Source organism: Podarcis cretensis, assembly GCF_951804945.1.
Source record: "Podarcis cretensis genome assembly, chromosome: 10".
Classification (NCBI taxonomy): Eukaryota; Metazoa; Chordata; class Lepidosauria; order Squamata; family Lacertidae; genus Podarcis; species Podarcis cretensis.
In genome coordinates this window covers 43,994,505-44,013,074 of record NC_137179.1, presented here as the reverse complement: position 1 = coordinate 44,013,074, position 18,570 = coordinate 43,994,505, and the positions used below count along the sequence as shown (strand labels likewise).

General features: G+C 46.1%; 1 protein-coding gene and 1 pseudogene across 9 annotated transcripts in view; both read right to left on the bottom strand.

Moving 5' to 3' along the window:
- Nucleotides 1-16,028, bottom strand: part of KCNC2 (potassium voltage-gated channel subfamily C member 2) — a 92,942-nt gene extending 76,914 nt beyond the window's left edge. For 2 of the 8 annotated variants that reach the window (XM_079993809.1, XM_079993808.1), the window contains exons 1-2: nucleotides 14,843-16,017; nucleotides 12,896-13,634 (exon numbers count right to left, since the gene is read on the bottom strand). In XM_079993809.1, the coding sequence (XP_079849935.1) occupies nucleotides 12,896-13,615 (720 nt within the window). In that variant the 5' untranslated portion in view covers nucleotides 13,616-13,634; nucleotides 14,843-16,017. Of the gene's footprint in view, nucleotides 1-12,895; nucleotides 13,635-14,229; nucleotides 14,808-14,842 lie in introns of those variants that run through there. The other 6 variants (XM_079993810.1, XM_079993813.1, XM_079993806.1 and 3 more) reach the window with 6 other exon arrangements.
- Nucleotides 683-1,645, bottom strand: LOC307224852 (nucleotide sugar transporter SLC35D2 pseudogene; annotated as a pseudogene). Its single transcript has one exon. The product of its transcript is annotated as a nucleotide sugar transporter SLC35D2 pseudogene (transcript).
- Nucleotides 16,029-18,570: the final 2,542 nt, after the last annotated feature.

Sequence of the window (18,570 nt, the reverse complement as noted above, 5' to 3'; positions counted from 1 at the left end):
TGTGGTAATCACCAAGTTTGATCTCAGACACAGATATTATTGTGCTGGTTCAGGCAACTATTTCAGACTACCTGCTTCTGCCCAATTTAAGGAGAATATAGATATATATATTGGCAGCTAGATGTGCCAGCTCCTTTCCATGCTGCTCAGGGAAAAGGAATATTGGGCCGATAGCTGTGCAGCATATTGTACAAACATGAGAGAAATATGTACAAAGTCTGCACAGTAAAATGGTAACACTGTCAGCTTCTTCCCAACCCCACCCCTCCTTAGACAAGTCTGGAGACACTGATTCACTGTAATTGTCACTGCCAAGGAGTTTTAAACTGTTCATCTGAACCTACCCAGGAGCCCACAACCATAGGCATTCTGAGGGAGATGGTGAATCAACGCCCTTGATAGCAAAAACATTGAGCAAGGCCCCTGGATTTGACCAAGTGCAAAGGTTTTCAGTGGAAGGAACAGAGAAATACCCAAGCCCTGCCATCCATCCATCTACTGTGATTAGTCTGGCTACATGCCTGAAGACAACTGTTCCCAGCTGTCCAAGATCATGACTTGGCTCACATGGACTGTAATGCGAGGTGAGGAAGAACTTCCACTCCACAGCCAATTCTGCATGTGTGTGTGGAATTTCTACAGGCGCCCACATCCTTACAGCTTCCCTTGCCTTTTGCTTCTGCTAGCTCTTGGCATCTGCTTTTTCTTCATCTGTGGAGCTCTTAGGACAGCCATTTGTTAGAAATGAGTATCTTAGCCTTTCTGCCATGCAGATATGGAGTCCTATGAATTTCAGCGTAGAAAAGAGATACCCTTCACCAATTAGCATTACAACATGGTGGACACATTTTTTATAGCACCGACCACCATGGTTGTGAGGGCAGAATTATAATGGCTGCAGAGGACTGTAGAATACATCAGACGAAACCCCAGAAAACAGGAAAGAAGAAATTGAAAGATAAATCAAACATTTGTCCATTGCTTGAAATCAGTAGCCTTCATGGTCTCCCATGATGAAGCTTATGAGAACTGTAGAAATTACAGTAAAGCAGGCGATATTAAAAAAAATGACTTCATATTTTCCCAGCTCCTTTGGGTCAATTTTTTGTTTTGTGTAAACACCGTTTACTGTGTTCAACAACACAGACACATAGCCTTCCATGCTGAAAGCTAGATATGATCCTGCTGCTTTGAAAGCCCCAAGGATGATTGCAAACGGGCTAATTAGAATGCTCAAAGGATAGTGCTTCCCAAGAATAATGACTTCCAGCAGTAATGTAAATGGAATGATAAACTTCCTAAGGACTGTAAACATTGGCAAACTTATCCTTGCTTGTGCTTGATAATCCACTTAAATGATTTCCAACCTAAATCAGAGGAAGTAGAAACAGCTTCATGGGGATAACCTTACCAAAATCAGGGAAGTGAATTATTTTATTTTATTTTTTACATTAGAATAGTGCTGTCCTGCTCCAAGTTGCACTGGAGATGGGAATCTGCAATCAATCAGCCCCACCTTGTTTACCAGAAGGATGAAGAAAGGGCAGATTCCAAAGAAGAGGGCAGAAATTAGCTTGAACAGAGAGGAAGGGGTGGCAGTGGCAGCAGAAGCGAGTGACTCCTCTTCCTCTTGTCTGCCTTTCATTTCTTGGCATGTGCGGCAACAAGCCCCAATCTGTTGGCCATACCAGATGGCATCCCCGCCACTCTGACAGGCCACCACAGCCCCTCCTCACCAAAGGGGCTGATTAACATTTTTGCTTAACGGAGAAAGTTCTCAAAACCTGAGACATGTCACCTGAAGATCTACAAGAGGGGGTTGTAGGAGAATAAAAACCAAGACCAATAATCAAAAACAACATGAAACCAAGGGAGCATAACTTCCATGGAATTCCATTTACTATGGAACCAGCAAAATACTTCAGATCCTTGAATGGGCTGGACTCATCATACAACCTATTTCCAGCAGATGTGTAGTCCTCCTTGAAGAACCAGGCAGGGTTGCATCCTGCGTTTACTGATTGATCCAGCTTTGTTCCTGGATGTTCCAATGGTGGTTGTCACTAGGGACACTTTCCTGGTAAAGGACACTGCACACGCCTGATTAACATCCTGGTTGGAATGCTACAGTATGCTCTACATTGGGCTGCCACAAGCTGATACACAGTGCCTCAGCAAGAATTTTGACTGGTGCATGCATATGCAACTCCAATATTACAGCATCTTCACTGAGGCCCTGCCTGTTTCCAAACCCAGTTCAAATGGTCAAAGAGGAACATGATATTTAAAGGACCATCTTCTCCCACAACATTCTGACTGCCTAGTCAGGTCTTCTAAACTTTCTCGCCTCATGCAGAAATAAGGAGAAAGGGGGAGAGCTCAAGGTTTGATACAGCACATCTTTGGTTTGTTGTGACAGCTGGACCAGACTAAATAGTTGAGTGTGTGGTCATCATGTTATGCATCCTTTGATATTTGTTGCTTAAATGGCTTACAAATTGGCTCATCTTGCAATTAGTGTTCATTAAGGAACAAAATGAGGTTAATAGTCAGATCCTGTCCTCTGCTGTATTTGTATTTGAGCAAAAAGGCATGTAGCATTTGGAAATGTTCAGCAGAATTTAACTGAATCAATGCACAAGCAGTACGACTTCCGCTTGCACAACATACTTTCTCACCCTCTCCTTTCACTGTGCACACCCCCCACAGTGCCCAAAACTGCTCCAGAGGGTTGGAAGGAAACCCAGCATGGATTTTGGGGGATCGCAGTGGGGGAACAATAGCAGAGCACATTGGCTGAGCACACAGGAGGTCCCAGATTCCATTCATTGCCACTCAAAGCAGGCAATACTTGGCTAGATGGATAAATAGTCTGATCCAGTAAAAGGCAGTTTCCCATGAAGCTGCTATTTGTCCCACTGGAGAAAACAGATAGGTACCAATACTGTCCTCATTCCCCCCCCCCTTCACCTAATAGAAACTTGAGGTAGGGGAATGTCATCTGGGGAAAGAGCAAAGAGGTGAAGATGGCACACCTTCTCCCCCAAGGCTACTTATCTTAATCCAGTATTCTTCCTTCCCTTCCACCCCTGACTCCCAGCTGCTTAGTTTAAAAAATAAAATTAAAAAATGTTGAGATTCAAGTGTTGGGTACACCATGTTGAAAATTCTGCAGCTTTAAGTTCTCCTCAATGCATATGTGTAGTCAGCAGAAACCCTACATTGCCTGATCTCAACAAGACATGGGAGTGAAAGGAATCGTAACCATGCACATGTGCCCAAGCCTATAAAAAGTAGTATCTTTTTAAACAGAATTGCTGACTAAAGCCACCCCCTTCAGCCAAAGTCACTTGCATGTCTTCCAGTCATAAAATTGCAAATTTGGCCATTCACCTCATCTGGTATGTCCACCTTCCAACTGGAAAATGGTTCTCTCAGGGCAGCTTTCATCAGAGAACATCCTAGGTATCTCTTGGTGGGCAAGTCTATCTTATAAAGAAGTTGAGGTGACTCCACTCTAGACATGGCCAGTAGCAACACTGGTTTAAAGAGCAGTTCCCACTCCTGGCTAGCCCTGGGAACAGATTATAGGTAAGGCAGTAATTATAACATGCCTCATAGTTTCCAGAATCATTATTCCCCAAAAACTAAGCAGTAGACTTATATGATTGGAGAGGAATCCCTGTTGAGAGCATGCAGAAGTTTCTGTCAGCGAAAAGACAAGGCAGTGAATTAACCTGTCAATCTGAAAACTAAATGCAGAGAGATACTGTGGAGCACTTCAGACAGAAAAGGGGAAGACATGCAGTAACAGTGTCTAGGTTGAGAATCTGGCTACCACACAGAATGCACAATCATGTTTTTTTATTTTACATGACTATAGATTTTGTCAAAAGTAGCTCACCAAAACAAGAAGTAAATAGCTTCACCATTGTTGTTGTTGTGGTGGTGGTGGTGGTGGTTGTTTAGTCATTTAGCCGTGTCCGACTCTACGTGACCCCATGGACCAGAGCATGCCAGGCACTCCTGTCTTCCACTGCCTCCCACAGTTTGGTCAGACTCATGTTCGCAGCTTCAAGAACAGTGTCCGACCATCTCGTCCTCTGTCACCCCCTTCTCCTTGTGCCCTCCACCTTTCCCAACATCAGGGTCTTTTCCAGGGAGTCTTCTCTTCTCATGAGGTGGCCAAAGTATTGGAGCCTCAGCTTCACGATCTGTCCTTCCAGTGAGCACTCAGGGCTGATTTCCTTCACCATAAAAGTATTCTATTCTGGATTGTTGAGAAACCTGAGGATGGCAGCTTACTATCTAAACATAGCTTTCAATATGCTGGTTATAAAAGCTGGAAAAATATTCAAAATTCTAGGTCCCAGAATTACCCTTCTACACACCTGAGCAATGAAGCAGGTGGAATTTTTCCACCCACACACCCATCATCTCCTCTTTGCTGTATGTATCCCAATATTCCAAGTAAGTGCATGATCTTTGGCAACAGACTGGAATTTCTCCAAGCCATCTTTGTAGCCATCCATTTCAGAGACCCCATTCCCAGATATGCTTTCTTTTCCTTTTTTAATTAAAAATATTTAAGTATAAACAAGTGTTGAAACATGAACAGTGAAAGTATAAACAGTGTTGAAACATTAAAAAAAAGCAGAACATAATGTTGTCGGTGAAGCTTTCCAAACGAAAAGGAAGCCCACACTTTATCAGTTGCTGCATATGTGAGCATTACAATTTGGAGCCAACTTCCGCTCCCAGCTACACTAATGCAGATTATGACTGAATAGTGACTTTGAAGGTGTTCTCTGGGTTATTCCACCACAGCGGAATGTGCACATATGTACATGCATTCACACGCAACCATCATCTGAAATGGCAGCACACATCATCTATGTGATGTTTATGTCAGAACAATGCGGAAATGTTTAAATAAATGGCAGAGGGATGCTGTTTTCAATTAAAAAGAAGAGGCCAGAAGCTGACCTGTTTCCATGGAAACAAGAGGAGGACTAGACAGTGCTGCTCTAGAAGGGAGAATTGCAGATGCTGGGCGGGGGGGGGGGGGACTGAAATACCGTATCTCTTATGTTACCTTTTTCACATATCTTTTTCACACAGTTACCATCAAAATATTAGGCCAACTGACTCCATTTTTCTTGCATTTCTAAACTTACTAAGCAACAGGTGTCAGCCAGTCCTCCAGCTGCCATCCTCTCACACTACTGCAGGATTGTTCCAAAAGGCAACTATTACAGTCCTCTCACAATGATTCATACCACCTTTGGAAAACAGATAAAACAGAATAGAAATGTCAGCAAAAGAGCTTTATTGCCATGCTTGATGTTTAATCAAAAACCTTTTCACTTCTCTTTCATGTAGCAAACTGTCCCTAAAGAGCCATTATTTTCAAATAGCGTGGCTGGAACTTGATAGCTTATGCTAATATATTGTTTTCTAAATAAGTTGAGCAGGCTTCTCTTACCATAGTGACAAAGTAGTTCTCCATATTTATTTACTGGAGGCAGTTTAGTAATAAGTTCCTGATAGAAGACATCTGTATCATCAATAGCTGAGGACACACTGAACACAATGCTCTCACACTGAGGGCTCTGCATCCCAGTAGCAAACATAGCCTGGTTTATTTCCATCCATTCATCCAGGTGTGCAGACAGGCAAACATAGAGGTCACACAACAGGATGTTAGAGGGAAAGGGAGGTCTGTGTGTGCTGTCCGTAGCCTCCTGCAGCTGGAGCATTTACAAGGCACAGAGAGAGATGGCCAGAGGGGAATGCAAGAGGTACATGTGTATCTCCTACTCAGCCTAACATCCTGCTGCACTTGTGAGCATAAGTAGTGGTGGGAGGGGAACTGGGTCCTATTGAGTCCTATCAAGTACTCTGAGCATGGGCACTGTACTCATGGTGCAAGAAAGTGGATCTTGCTTCTTGTACAGGTGAAATAAAGTAACTAAATAGTAATATGCTGAGGGGTCTGCTTTAAAAAAAACTTAGGAGGTGGGTGGGTGTTACCAATGCAACCAACTATGGTATGTCCTGGCCAGATGAAACCAGTAGTATTGTGCTTGCTGCCATAGGAGGAAGTGATTCTGAAAGTCCTTTCAACAGCGGTTCTCTTTTACTTATTTCCATCTATAAAAGGCACACACATAGTGTGGGTTGCCAGAGACTGGGACCACATGGAGGGAGGGGTGGTAGGAAAACAGACAGAATACACATGTACATTCAACTGCCTAATGGCGTCAGTGTCACCCAGGAAATCACAACTGCAGTGATAGGCAAAGGAGAGTTGTTCCGTTTTCTGGAAATATCACTTCCTGGTTCACATGGAGAAACCATTTTCAACAAAGCCTAGCAACGGAAGCGTGCAGCTGTATTGAGACACCACTAGGTGTGGAAATTTTGTGTCCCTAACAATTTTTTGCCTGGGACAACCACCCCATGCACCCCCCCCCCACACACAATGTTACATCATTGTAGGCCCATAACCATCTTTATAGGATGCCCCTAAAAGGCTACTGTAAGCTAAACACAGCACTGGGACTCTGTGTTGTCATTTTGCTGCTACTTTTATCTTCCTGTAGCAACTGCCCACAATTCACCAACATCCATTCAAACAGCTGATTCATTTGAGGTCCAGCTGCCTGCATGTATTGCTCTTTGGAAACCTTATGTATTATAACAAAAGGAATATTTTTGTTGTTGTTGTTATGCTTCCTACCCAGTAAACCTACAGGTGAGGAGGCAGTAACTGAAGCCATGTGAAAAACCAGCAATGATGAAGCCCTAAAAGACTTTAAAAGGTAAAGGTAAAGGTACCCCTGCCCATACGGGCCAGTCTTGACAGACTCTGGGGTTGTGCGCCCATCTCACTTAAGAGGCCAGGGGCCAGCGCTGTCCGGAGACACTTCCGGGTCACGTGGCCAGCGTGACATTGCTGCTCTGGTGAGCCAGAGCCGCACACGGAAACGCCGTTTACCTTCCCACTGGTAAGCGGTCCCTATTTATCTACTTGCACCCGGAGGTGCTTTCGAACTGCTAGGTTGGCAGGTGCTGGGACCGAGCAGCGGGAGCGCACCCCGCCGCAGGGATTCGAACCGCCGACCTTTCGATCGGCAAGTCCTAGGCGCTGAGGCTTTAACCCACAGCGCCACCTGAGACCTAGATAATTCTATCAGGTTATCCATGGACTAAAACAACACAGATGGTGTAACACAGTATGCAGTTCTGAGTTTACTCTACTAACCTACTTTCTCATACTTCTAGACTTCTCATACTGCCAAGCACCATACTGACAGCTCTTTAGGACAACCATCTCAGGATAAGAACCTCCTCCTACAGTACTTGAGCTTTTCTCCTGAAAATGTTTTAGTGAGAAAATTGCCATTGGGAGTGGGGCCCTGAGAAAGAAAGAGTAAGAAACGTTTCAGCCTGAAATTTTATTTACATCAATTCCACTATTGATGCATTTCACAGCTTACAATGCGGGCAATAGCCAGTACAAAAGCAATACTCTCCAAATGTTGTTGGATTCCAGTTCTGACCAGGCTCAGCCAGCATGGCCAATGGTCACAGATTATGGGAATTGTATTCCAACAACATCTGGAAGGCACCATAAGAAAAGCAGCGTTGCTATACATGTTTACTCAGAAAAAGTCACACTGTGTTCAACATGGTTTCCTTTCAGGTAAGAGGTACAAGACTTTTAACCTAAATCTGGTTTATGGAATGGGACCTTAACGTGAAAAGTCCTTCACAATTCTTATTTCTAACAGTTCTCTGAATATTTTTAATACTCTGCTTTTTCCTTGCTTGGTGCTCCAGGTAACTATCAATAACATAGTAATGCAATACAAAAAGAAATGTGATAAATATCAGATAAATGCATCCTGTCTCTCCTCCAAGGGCCTCAGATACACTTTCTACTATTGCAACAACCCTCTGAGAAAGGTCAGGCAAAGAGACTGCAGCAAGGTCACCCACAGAACTTTGTGTCTGTGGAGATATTACAACCTTCATCTCAGCAGCCCAAATCCAATGCTACCCATTCCTTTATGCCACCACATCATTTTAAAGATGGAGAATAAGCTTTTCAATACACAGTTCAATGCAGGATAAATGGACAAACCCTGCATTTCAATATGAGGTACTATAGACTGAGTTAACATTCAAGCAAACAACCGTACAGCAGAATGAAGAGCATGATTTCAAAGATACATGCTGATAAAAGTGAAGAACAAGTCAACATATATAGTCTCAAACAACCGTACAGCAGAATGAAGAGCATGATTTCAAAGATACATGCTGATCAAGTGAAGAACAAGTCAACATATATAGTCTCGGTCTCAAGGGCTGCATACATTCCTATTCTTCTTTGGCCATGATCAAAAGACAAGCAGTCTGACTGTGTTACAGATACCTGTACTGCTCACGTCACCAAATAACAACATATATATTCCCCACTAGACAAAGATGTCCAAGCATCTATTCTTTAACGGAAATATGTTTGTTATACTCTATATATACACTACACTGTGTATATATACACTGGGTGGCATTCAGCTAAGTTAAATAAAATAAAATAAAAACATGTCTAGGTTAGGTCTATTAATTTCTGTAGATCAACTCTTGAGTAAAACTTCATTGAATACCACCCACTATATCCTCCTTGTACATGTGGACAAGGATATATAAAATATCATTTTCCTCCACAGAAGGAAGAGCAGCATGGATTGGAAAACATCCATTTTGAGTGAAAATTTTGAGTGGGAAAACAGCCTGAAGAGAAAGGGTTAAGCAGCTCTTCTTCTTTCCCCTGCTGTTTGCCCACTAAAATGGGCTGCTTTTGGTTTAACAAATGTGTTCTTGAAAATTGGGAAATGTACTGTTATGGACAATGGCCTCGTTCACAAAGCATAGCAAGCCAAGCTATGGTTTACTGTAAGGTTACCAGACATCTCCGTTTCTGAGGAACAGTCTACAGATTTACAAATCAGTCCCCTGACAAAATCCATCTATTTAGTAGGAAGTTGAAAAGTGTCCCCGGATTCATTGAAAAAAAAATCTGGTAACCTTAGTACTGGGAACGCATAAAGGTGCTGGCTGCTGGAGAGTAGCTTGTAGCTGCTTAACTCCCTCCTGGTTCTTTCTGCTTCTTGGTTACAGTGCATGGCTATTGAGGAGAAATTAACCACAAGTCCTCCTAGTTCAGATGACACGCTAAGACCAACCTTGGGTTAACTCACTGTGGTGCAACAGTAAATGGGACCAGGGAGGAGGAAAGCAGCTGCACGCTCATCTTCAGGAGCCCCCATGGTCCCAATAAACCATACTTTGCTTGACTGTGTCAGATGAACCAGGCCATTAAGCAGAGGAGCATGTATCCTGCTGTAAAAATTCCAGCTCCGTACAGGTGCCACTGTTTTTCACTACCTATCAGCCTCAGTTTCTTATCTACAAAACAGACAAATTAAGACACAGGAGCTGTAAAATAACTTTGCAGTTAAAAATGTAGTAAAAAATGACACAAGCATTGAATAAAACTAATGAAAGCCTACTCGTATTGCAGAGAAGCTATGCAAATGTAACCTCAGACATTTATTCTACATTCATTCAAACAAGGCCAGATCCAAAACAGATTTTTTAAATGGACCCCAAAGAACCGACAGGTATCTATATATACTTTGCCCCAAGGCATACCCTGACAGCCTTAGTTTTGGGAACTGAGAACACTGTTTCAGTATTTCCAGTCCTTGCTGTTCGGTGGTCTGGTGTACTTCCTTCTGCCTTGAGCTCCACTGATCCACACAGCAGACAATGACCAAGCCAAGACCAATGTAGGCAATCCTGACTCTCTGTACCAAAATCAGGACTTGCTATCTGCTTTTTCAGGAGGCTTTCCCCTAAGCTAAAGTGTCCTGCTTCATTGATACGGCTTGTTGGATCACAGAAACACAAGGCAACTTCAGACATGCACATAGCAGCCTGTTGCTTCCATACAGCTGCTCTTAAATGGTGTACTATCTTTCAGATGGGCATTTCAAGAGTGTGCTCATAATAGAAAGAATCACACAATAGGGGGAGGCAGATTTAGCATTAAGCTGGCAATTATATTCAACCAATGTTAGTTTTTATGAGAAAGTTGGATAGAAGCTCTATTCTGATTAAACTTTTCTCACTGGTGTATCAGCGCCATTCAGGAAACCATCTTATAGATGACAAATCTACAGATACCAACATAAAACTGGGGAGAACTGACCCTCATTTTCATGCCTCTCCCTTTGAGGCAGCTAAGGCCTGCTGGTATTGGAGACAGTAGTGGCTGCATGCTCTCATTTTGCATGGAAGACCTGCCTTCTAGGCTCCCTTCCTGTTTTGTCAGTTACTACAAGACATTCTTCCATCCAAGATCACCATCAAGCCCATTCAGCTGGTGAACCATGAGCAGGCCTTCCATGTGGAAGACTTGGGTTCACATCTCGTGGTACTGACAGAGCCCCAAGGCCTTCAATAAGTAAAGGAGTGGGGGAAGATGTGACACACTCTATGGATAAAGCATTCATGCACCAGCCCTTTCCATATAGTGTTAACAGGGCAACTGCTGTCATTCACCACTAGCACCACTCCATACTAATACGCCACTGCCCATGGCAAGTACCGTATTTTTCCTTCTATAACACGCAGATTTTTTCTCCTAAAAAGGAAGGGGAAATGTCTGTGCGTGTTATTGAGCGAATGTGTGGTCCCTGGAGCCAAATAGTGCAAGGGGAGGCAAAAAAAAAGCAGGCAAAAATCAAACCGCGCGTCTCCTAGAAGGGAAACCTGAAAGAGGAAGCGGCTGCTTTCCGGCATTCTGCCTCAGGGTCTTACTGCCCACCCACCTCTGTTTCCTTGCTGTGTTTGCTCAAACGGAACAAAGAGCAGGGAAAGCCCCTCCCCTCCAGGCAAGCAGAGGGGAAAGCTGAAAACATGCAGAAGGGAGAGAGAGAGAGAGAGAGAGAGAGAGAGAGAGAGAGCGAGCGAGCGCTGGCTGGCTTGGGTGGGTAGGTGAGGGAAAACTTTTGCCTTCCTCTCCTCCCTACCCCTCTCCTGCATTCTTAGCCAGCTGCTTCTCTGCACACCCCTCTCCTGCTCCTTGTCCCTTCTGTGTTTTTCCTTCCCTCCCCACTTAAAATGTGGTTAAAAAGCATGGATCCACATGGATCCTAAGGATCTTTGCATTGGGTCAGCCCAAATTCACCATCAGATCACATAGCATGTCCATGGCTACAGCCTGCCCCCCAAAAATCACGCACCCACTGTTGCCTGGGGCTGCAATGGTGCAAAAATGTGGTTAAAAAGCATGGATCTACATGGATCCTCAGGATCTTTGCATTGGGTCAGCCCAAATTCACCATCAGATCACATAACATGTCCATGGCTACAGCCTGCCCCCCAAAAACCACACACCCACTGTTGCCTGGGGCTGCAATGGTGCAAAAACCTGGTTAAAAAGCATGGATCTACATGGATCCTTAGGATCTTTGCACTGGGTCAGCCCAAATTCACCATCAGATCACATAGCATGTCCATGGTTACAGCCTGCCCCCCCCCCCAAATCACGCAGCCACTGTTGCCTGGGGCTGCAATGGTGCAAAAACGTGGTTACAAAACATGGATCCACATGGATCCTCAGGATCTTTGCATTGGGTCAGCCCAAATTCACCATCAGAGCACATAGCATGTCCATGGCTACAGCCTGCCCCCCCAAAATCACGCACCCACTGTTGCTTGGGGCTGCAATGGTGCAAAAACGTGGTTACAAAACATGGATCCACAGGGATTCTCAGGATCTTTGCATTGGGTCACCCCAAATTCACCATCAGAGCACATAGCATGTCCATGGCTACAGCCTGCCCCCCAAAAATCACGCACCCACTGTTGCCTGGGGCTGCAATGGTGCAAAAACGTGGTTACAAAGCATGGATCCACAGGGATTCTCAGGATTTTTGCATTGGGTCACCCCAAATTCACCATCAGATCACATGTCTGTGGCCACAGCATGAAGCACAAAAATGATACATCCACTGTTTCATTCAGAATGTTTTTTCCCTTGTTTTCCTCCTCTAAAAACGATGTGCGTGTTATGGTCAGGTGCGTGTTATAGAGCGAAAAATACGGTACATCTATTCATGTCAATTATTGCTCTCCATGGACCAATTCTCTCCCCCCCCCCCATATGAGGGAGTTCACCTAAAACACATGCTTGAGAAGGCCTCTTACCTGTGGCCTGTGACCCGCCTCATTTCAGCCCCCTTAATGCCACTGTGTGAAATGGGAACAATAAGGCATCTCACATGGTTAAGAGCACTAAGAAAGGCGGCAGTCTCACACACACCTGGGAATGTGTGAGAACCCAATGGGACCCACCTACACATAACTGCTCTTAATAATAATAATAATAATAATAATAATAATGAAGAAGAAGTTACAAGAATAGGAGTAGCAACAACAAGCTCTCCCCGGGTTACTCCTAGGAAGAGAAGCCAACTTCTAGGGGCCAAGATCCCCATTAAAATATATGGGAGATGGGGCACCCCAAAGTTGATGAACATTACCATTCAAATGGTGCAATTGCGCCCCATCATGTGATTGATTATGCAAGGTGGGGCTTACCTGCCTCCCCCCCCCCAATATTTTATTCAAGTTGGCAACCCTGCTCCCAGGTCACTGATTGCAGGTTGGGACTGCCTTGGTTTCTGTCAGCCCCTTCCTCTCACAGCAGCCTCCTTCGAAGGGTTGGTGGGTGAGTTTTTAAGGGGGGCACCGGGGGCAGGACCTTCCCCTCTCCTCCCCTCCACCCACTCACTCCCTGCCTCGGCCTCGCTCTCCTTACCCTGGCGGCGCGGGAAGAGTAGGGGTCCTCGAAGAGCGCCCACATGCGCGGCTGGAGCCTCTTCCAGCGGCCGCCCTTGCCGTCGAGCGGGGCACCGAGGGCGGCGGCAGCTGCGGCAGCGGCGCCCACGTCGTCGATGCCCAGTCGCTTGGCGGCCAGCTCGTCGTCGTCGGGCTCGGCGGGCGGCTCTCCGGTGATGAGGTCGGGCGCCTCGAAGATGTCGAGCGCCTCCTCGGCGTCGCGGTGCTGCCGGTAGGTCATCCAGCAGCAGGGCTCCACGTCGGTCTCGTCGATGCCCCAGAAGGCCAGCTCCTCCTCGAAGAGCGGCCCGCACACGTCGGCGGGGCAGTGCAGCTTGCCCGTGCGGTAGTAGTTGAGCACGTAGGCGAAGACGCCCGGGTGCCGGTCGAAGAAGAACTCGCAGCACGTGGCGCCATTGCTGCGCGGACTCCAGGCACTGCCGCCCGCGCCGTCCAGGGGGCCGCCGCCGCCGCCGCCGCCGCTGCCTCCGCCCGGGTTGGGTCCCGGGTTGGGGGCGGGCAGGGGCGGCGGAGGAGCCGGCAGGGGCGGCGCTTGGTGCTCTTCCCCGCCGCCGGGGGACTCGCAGGCCAGCAGAGCCAAGCGGGTGCCCGGCAGCGTCTTGAGGGTGCTCCGGTAGGTCTCGTGCCTCGTGCCCCCGACGTTGAGGATCACCCTCTCGTGGTCCTCGAGCTTCCCCATCTCTGTGGCTCAGACATGACTGCGGGAGAGAAAAGGAGAAGAAGGAGGAGAGAGGCGACCAGAGGCAACAGAGCCGGGTGGCTATTTTTAGGCCGCCTGGGGAAAGGAAGACGTCGATTGCCATGGGAGAGTGGGGGAGGGGCCACGGCCACCACCACGTGATAATTGCCCCCAAATGGGAGGTAGCAGGGAGGGGTAGCAGCTTCCTAGAGGTTGCACCTTGCATGGAAGGGAAGGGTAGCTAGTTGCATCTTCAGGGGAAGGGGCGAAGCCCTTCGAGAAGAGACGTACAACCCGTCCTGATCCTACAGCCCCCTGCTGGTCTTGTCCAAGAGAGGGCGCTCTTCCCAACCTACACCGTTTCCTGCTGGAACCCAGAGCTAGGTCACCAGAGGGACTTCCCCATGTTGTTGTCTCCGTTTCCCTTGTCCCGCGTTTGCCTCCCCCACTCCCAATATCCGCCGTTCTTCTTAACAAAACCCAACCCCATGTCCCATCCCTTTTGGCCGCCCTAGACTCTGAACCCTCAAGTTTCCCGTCTAAGTTCCTCGCAAGCAGTGGCAAAGAACGCAGCTCAAGGGAAAAGTTGCTCCGCCAACGACCCTGGAACCAACCTGGCGCTCCTTCCAGCTCTTCCCTGGGCACAATCCGGAGCAGCCCCCTTGCCCCACACTCCTTCCTTCGCCTCTCCTGCTTTCAGATGGCTGCTCTTCCTCATCCTTCCATCTCCTCGCCCTCCCTCCGCTTGAGATGATCCGGACTCTGCCTCAAAGCGCCCCCTCCCTCCACACACACACAAACACCCCAATGCAGCCAAGGCTCACACCGGAATAGAACCGCTTCTCCTTGCTAGCAATCAGTAGTCACCTTCGTCAACCCTCTTCATCCCTCCTGACTGAATTCTTTCGTTCAAGTTGTCTGGACAAACATGAGGAATTAAAACGAGGTGCCCTTTGTCCATCTTCTATCTATTAGGAGAGAAATCTACAGGAGACATCTGGGGTTGACTAGTGATAACCAAACACACTTTGCATCCCCCCCCCCTTCCCAAATCCAGCAGCGGGCACACCCTATAGGATCTGTTGTCGTGTAACCTTAGCAGCAGATTTCTACGTTCCTCATCCTCGCCAGATTATACATGCAGGTTAATTTCAGGACCGAGAAGCAGATGTAATCAGAAATGCGCTGCTATGGTTATCCCCCTCCCCATGCCATCCTTCCCCATACCTTGGTGACACGAGAGAAAGAGGCTGCTCTTCACATTGCAAACGCTCTTTCCTTCGCAGCTGCCTCCAGACTCGGTTGTGTTGGTGTCAAACGAAGAACTACTTGTTGTAGCCGGGAAGGGGGGGCGCTTCTCCCATCTTCAGGTGGCCATGCCAGCGCCCTTGACTGCCAACCCCGAAAGCAAGGGAAGCAGCCCCCACCTGCTGCTAGGAAACCTCTCTTCAGTCATTGTGCCAGATCGAGGAGACGCTTTAGCTTCGCGGAGGAGGAAAAATCATCACAAAAACATGGGGGGGGGGTAGGCGAGGTTGCCCTCGGCAGGGTGGGCTCAAAGCGTCTGAAGGAGTCGGCGCTGCTCCATCTAAGCGCCTCTCCACTCGCTCCAGCTCCAAGGTGAAAGGAGCGCTGCTGCCAAGGCTTCCCCTGCCTTTCAAGAGAGGCGAGGTGGGAGCTGTCCCTTCAGCACCATTCTCCCGCAATTACGTGGCAGGCGACCCCATTAGCCTTGTTTTCTCGGGTTGCGCGATTGCTTCGATCGCTGAAAGCAGACCAAACGCGACGCAAAAGCCATCTCTGAGGAATGCACCTCCGCTCCTTTCACACGCTGATTTCACTTCGAGGGAAGCAGAGCATCCGGTTGGAGAAGAGTTGTTTACCTGACAGGAGCAGTGGGGATGGCACCTAGCTACAGGTGAAAGTGACACGGAGTAGGCTTTAGAAGAATAATTCTGGATGTAGGAAGTGCAATGGCAGTCAACAGCAAGGATGAGGGGAAAGACACAAGGATGTGGCTGAACGTTGTTGTTTCGTGTCTATGGACCTCTGCTTCTAGTCCTGCCTCCTTATTCACTGCACTCACAGGAGCGTTTTTAAGGTTTGTTGTGTGTGTCACTACTATACCCCATCTCCACAGAATGTTCCTTCACAACCTCACCACAATCTCTGGGAGCTCAACATGAGCAGAATGGTTCCAAAATCTTTCTTTATAAACAACAACAACACATTGAAAAGTACCTGGAACAGAAGGATATAGTGGCTAGCTCTGCTTCCCATTAGGTAGCCATTGTGTCACCATGATCCACGAAAAAAAATGAATCTGTTCAAGGGTTATGAGACTGCTTTCAGATGTAATCATAAATACACTTGCACACACCCCATCCCACTGATCGTGTAGTCCTTTCCTTGGTGGTAGAAAAGCTCACCTAGATCATCTGACATCAGGAAGAGCCACTATCCAGAAAGCAGAGGGCCAACCCCACATTACCTAATATGATGTTTTGCCCTAAGGGTCCAAGGAGGCTGAAGGACAACAAAGAGGTGTGGTTTTTCATTCAGCGTAAAAATAGGTAGAGATCACTTGATAATAACAGTCAGAATCAAGTAGGGAATCTGAAGTCCCTTCTCAGTGCAAGTAAGCCTGAAAATCTTTAAATCCACCGTTACAAGTGCATACACAAGATTTCAAAAGCAAATGCAATTTTTCACTGGATTGCTCTACATACAGTTGTAGGCAGACTACATCCCAAGAGAAGCAGCCACATATTCCTGACATCTATAAAGAATGCTAACCCTCAACAAGACCTAAGACCATAACTGCATTGCAGGTTACAGCTTATCTGCATGTTTTTGTATTTATGTGCATCTTCACTCCTCCCAATTTGCTAGTATTAGAAACACCTCCTGTATCTGTGCAACAAAGTTTTAAGCTTTTGGGGTGCAACCAATCTGCTCCTAGAAATATATAGCTATAGTTTTATTTCTATGATCTTGCAGGTCCTTGTCTTTTAAAAATCTCCCTTATGAGAATTTCACAATTATGCTTATACACTATAATCACATTTACTGGTAAAGTATATTTGTCTTATTATGGCCAGGATAGGGAAGATGATGATTTTTCACCAAGAAACGAAAGAAATCTCAGTGATCAGCTTGAACTATCCTTGAAGAGTTACCAAACAAAGAAGTACAACAAGACAAAACATAGGAAGCTCCACTGACAGATAACGGGGGGGGGGGGGGGAATCAATGATGAAATGTCTGCCTACATTTCTTGCAGCAAGGAAACTGAAATATGGAGACTAGCAGCTCCTATAAGTTTTTAGATGATGGTGAGCTGCTTCTACATGAAACCAATATTGACCAGGTTAACTCTTACGTATATTCATACTCAGTCCATCTTCCTTTGCAGGACAATGTACATGCTAAGGAATGAATGCAGGCAAGAGAAGATAGTTTAGTAGAAAAGAAGTCAAAAGGCAATGTGTGCAAATACCACGGGCATGCCTTAAGATGCTACACAGCCTGAACTTCACATTATTTCTTGAGCTCAGTTTTGTACATTTGAAGGAGATCATCTGCTAGGGATAAAGTGTCAGCATGCAGAGGGTCGAAAGGCCAGCTGGCTAGCCCCAGCCGGGTCGTTTCCTTCCAGCCGTCCCACTGCGAAGACCCATCGGCCTCTGCTCCGACGTAAATCAGTGACCCAGGCTTCAAAGCAGTATGCTTATGGAAGCATACTACAACTATGGATTTATTAATCATAAATCAGGACAAAAAAACTTGTCGTCTTTCTCTTTGTCTTCTCGGCGAGAGAGGCAAAAGCAAAAGCAATAACACAGTGGAAGTTCCGCTAACGCCAGCAAAACAGTGCTGGAATGTAAACAGACATGTGACACGTAACAGTTCCATGTCTGCTCCTTAAGGTGGAATGGAAATTTCCCAACATAGAGAACTGCCCGCCCCCCCATAGAACGCCACTGACACATCGCAAAAGGCAACCAGGGGGCTCAGCCAATGGTGGGAGAATTAAGATCCAAAAGCTGGCAGAGATTGTAGCATTACCTAGCTATTCCTCTGTGCCACCGTCTCTTTTCTCTACCTCACATATACACATGGGGCATAAGAGGAATCAATTGCAAATCAATTGCAATCTGGTAAGCAAGAACAGGCCTGCAGCACCTGCAGAGTTGAATGGTGGTTCAAGCTGTGTGTCATCAGGCCAATAGCCACAAGTTTCCCATTCCAGCACTAGAACATCAAAGATTCAAGAATACCTTGGATATTAGGTCTCCTTGTGATCAATGCTGGTAATTGTCCATAAGAAGGGGCTGTCTTTCTCAATGCCTTCCAGTGTCTGTGCCACAGCTGCTGAATCCATTAAAAACTAACTGCAACATCTGAAGCATGGCACAAGGTATTATTTTATACCATTGCTCAATTGGTGTGCTCATAGCAAAAGGAAAAGTTGCTTATCTAAAAGCTATATTTGTTTTGTATCTTTGTCCAAGAACACGGTAACATATAGAGTGATCTTTAAATGGGTCACCATCCCCTAATTAATTTCATTAGTGTCTACATTATATCCCTCTTCTAGGGACATTTAAACATATTTTTGGTCCATTTGGCCTCATTCTTTCCTTCCCTTTTGTTGTGATTTGCTTCTCTCCAAGCTAAGGGATCCACTTGTAATTTTAATTTAGGCTAGCTTGAACAGCATTTGACTTCAGAGGTCATCTATGCCTATTATCAAGATCCTACACACATCCAACATAGTCAAGGAGTCAAAATCATTTAGATTCACTGTCACCCTTTCCAATCCTGCAGAGCTCTCTAAATCATCTAATCTGTTCATCTAACTTTTGTTTTCTTAAGTGGCTTTAAGGACATTTATAACTTTTCCCTCTGGCAACAATTTTAAGTTACTTAAGTATTAGAGAATGGCAACATAT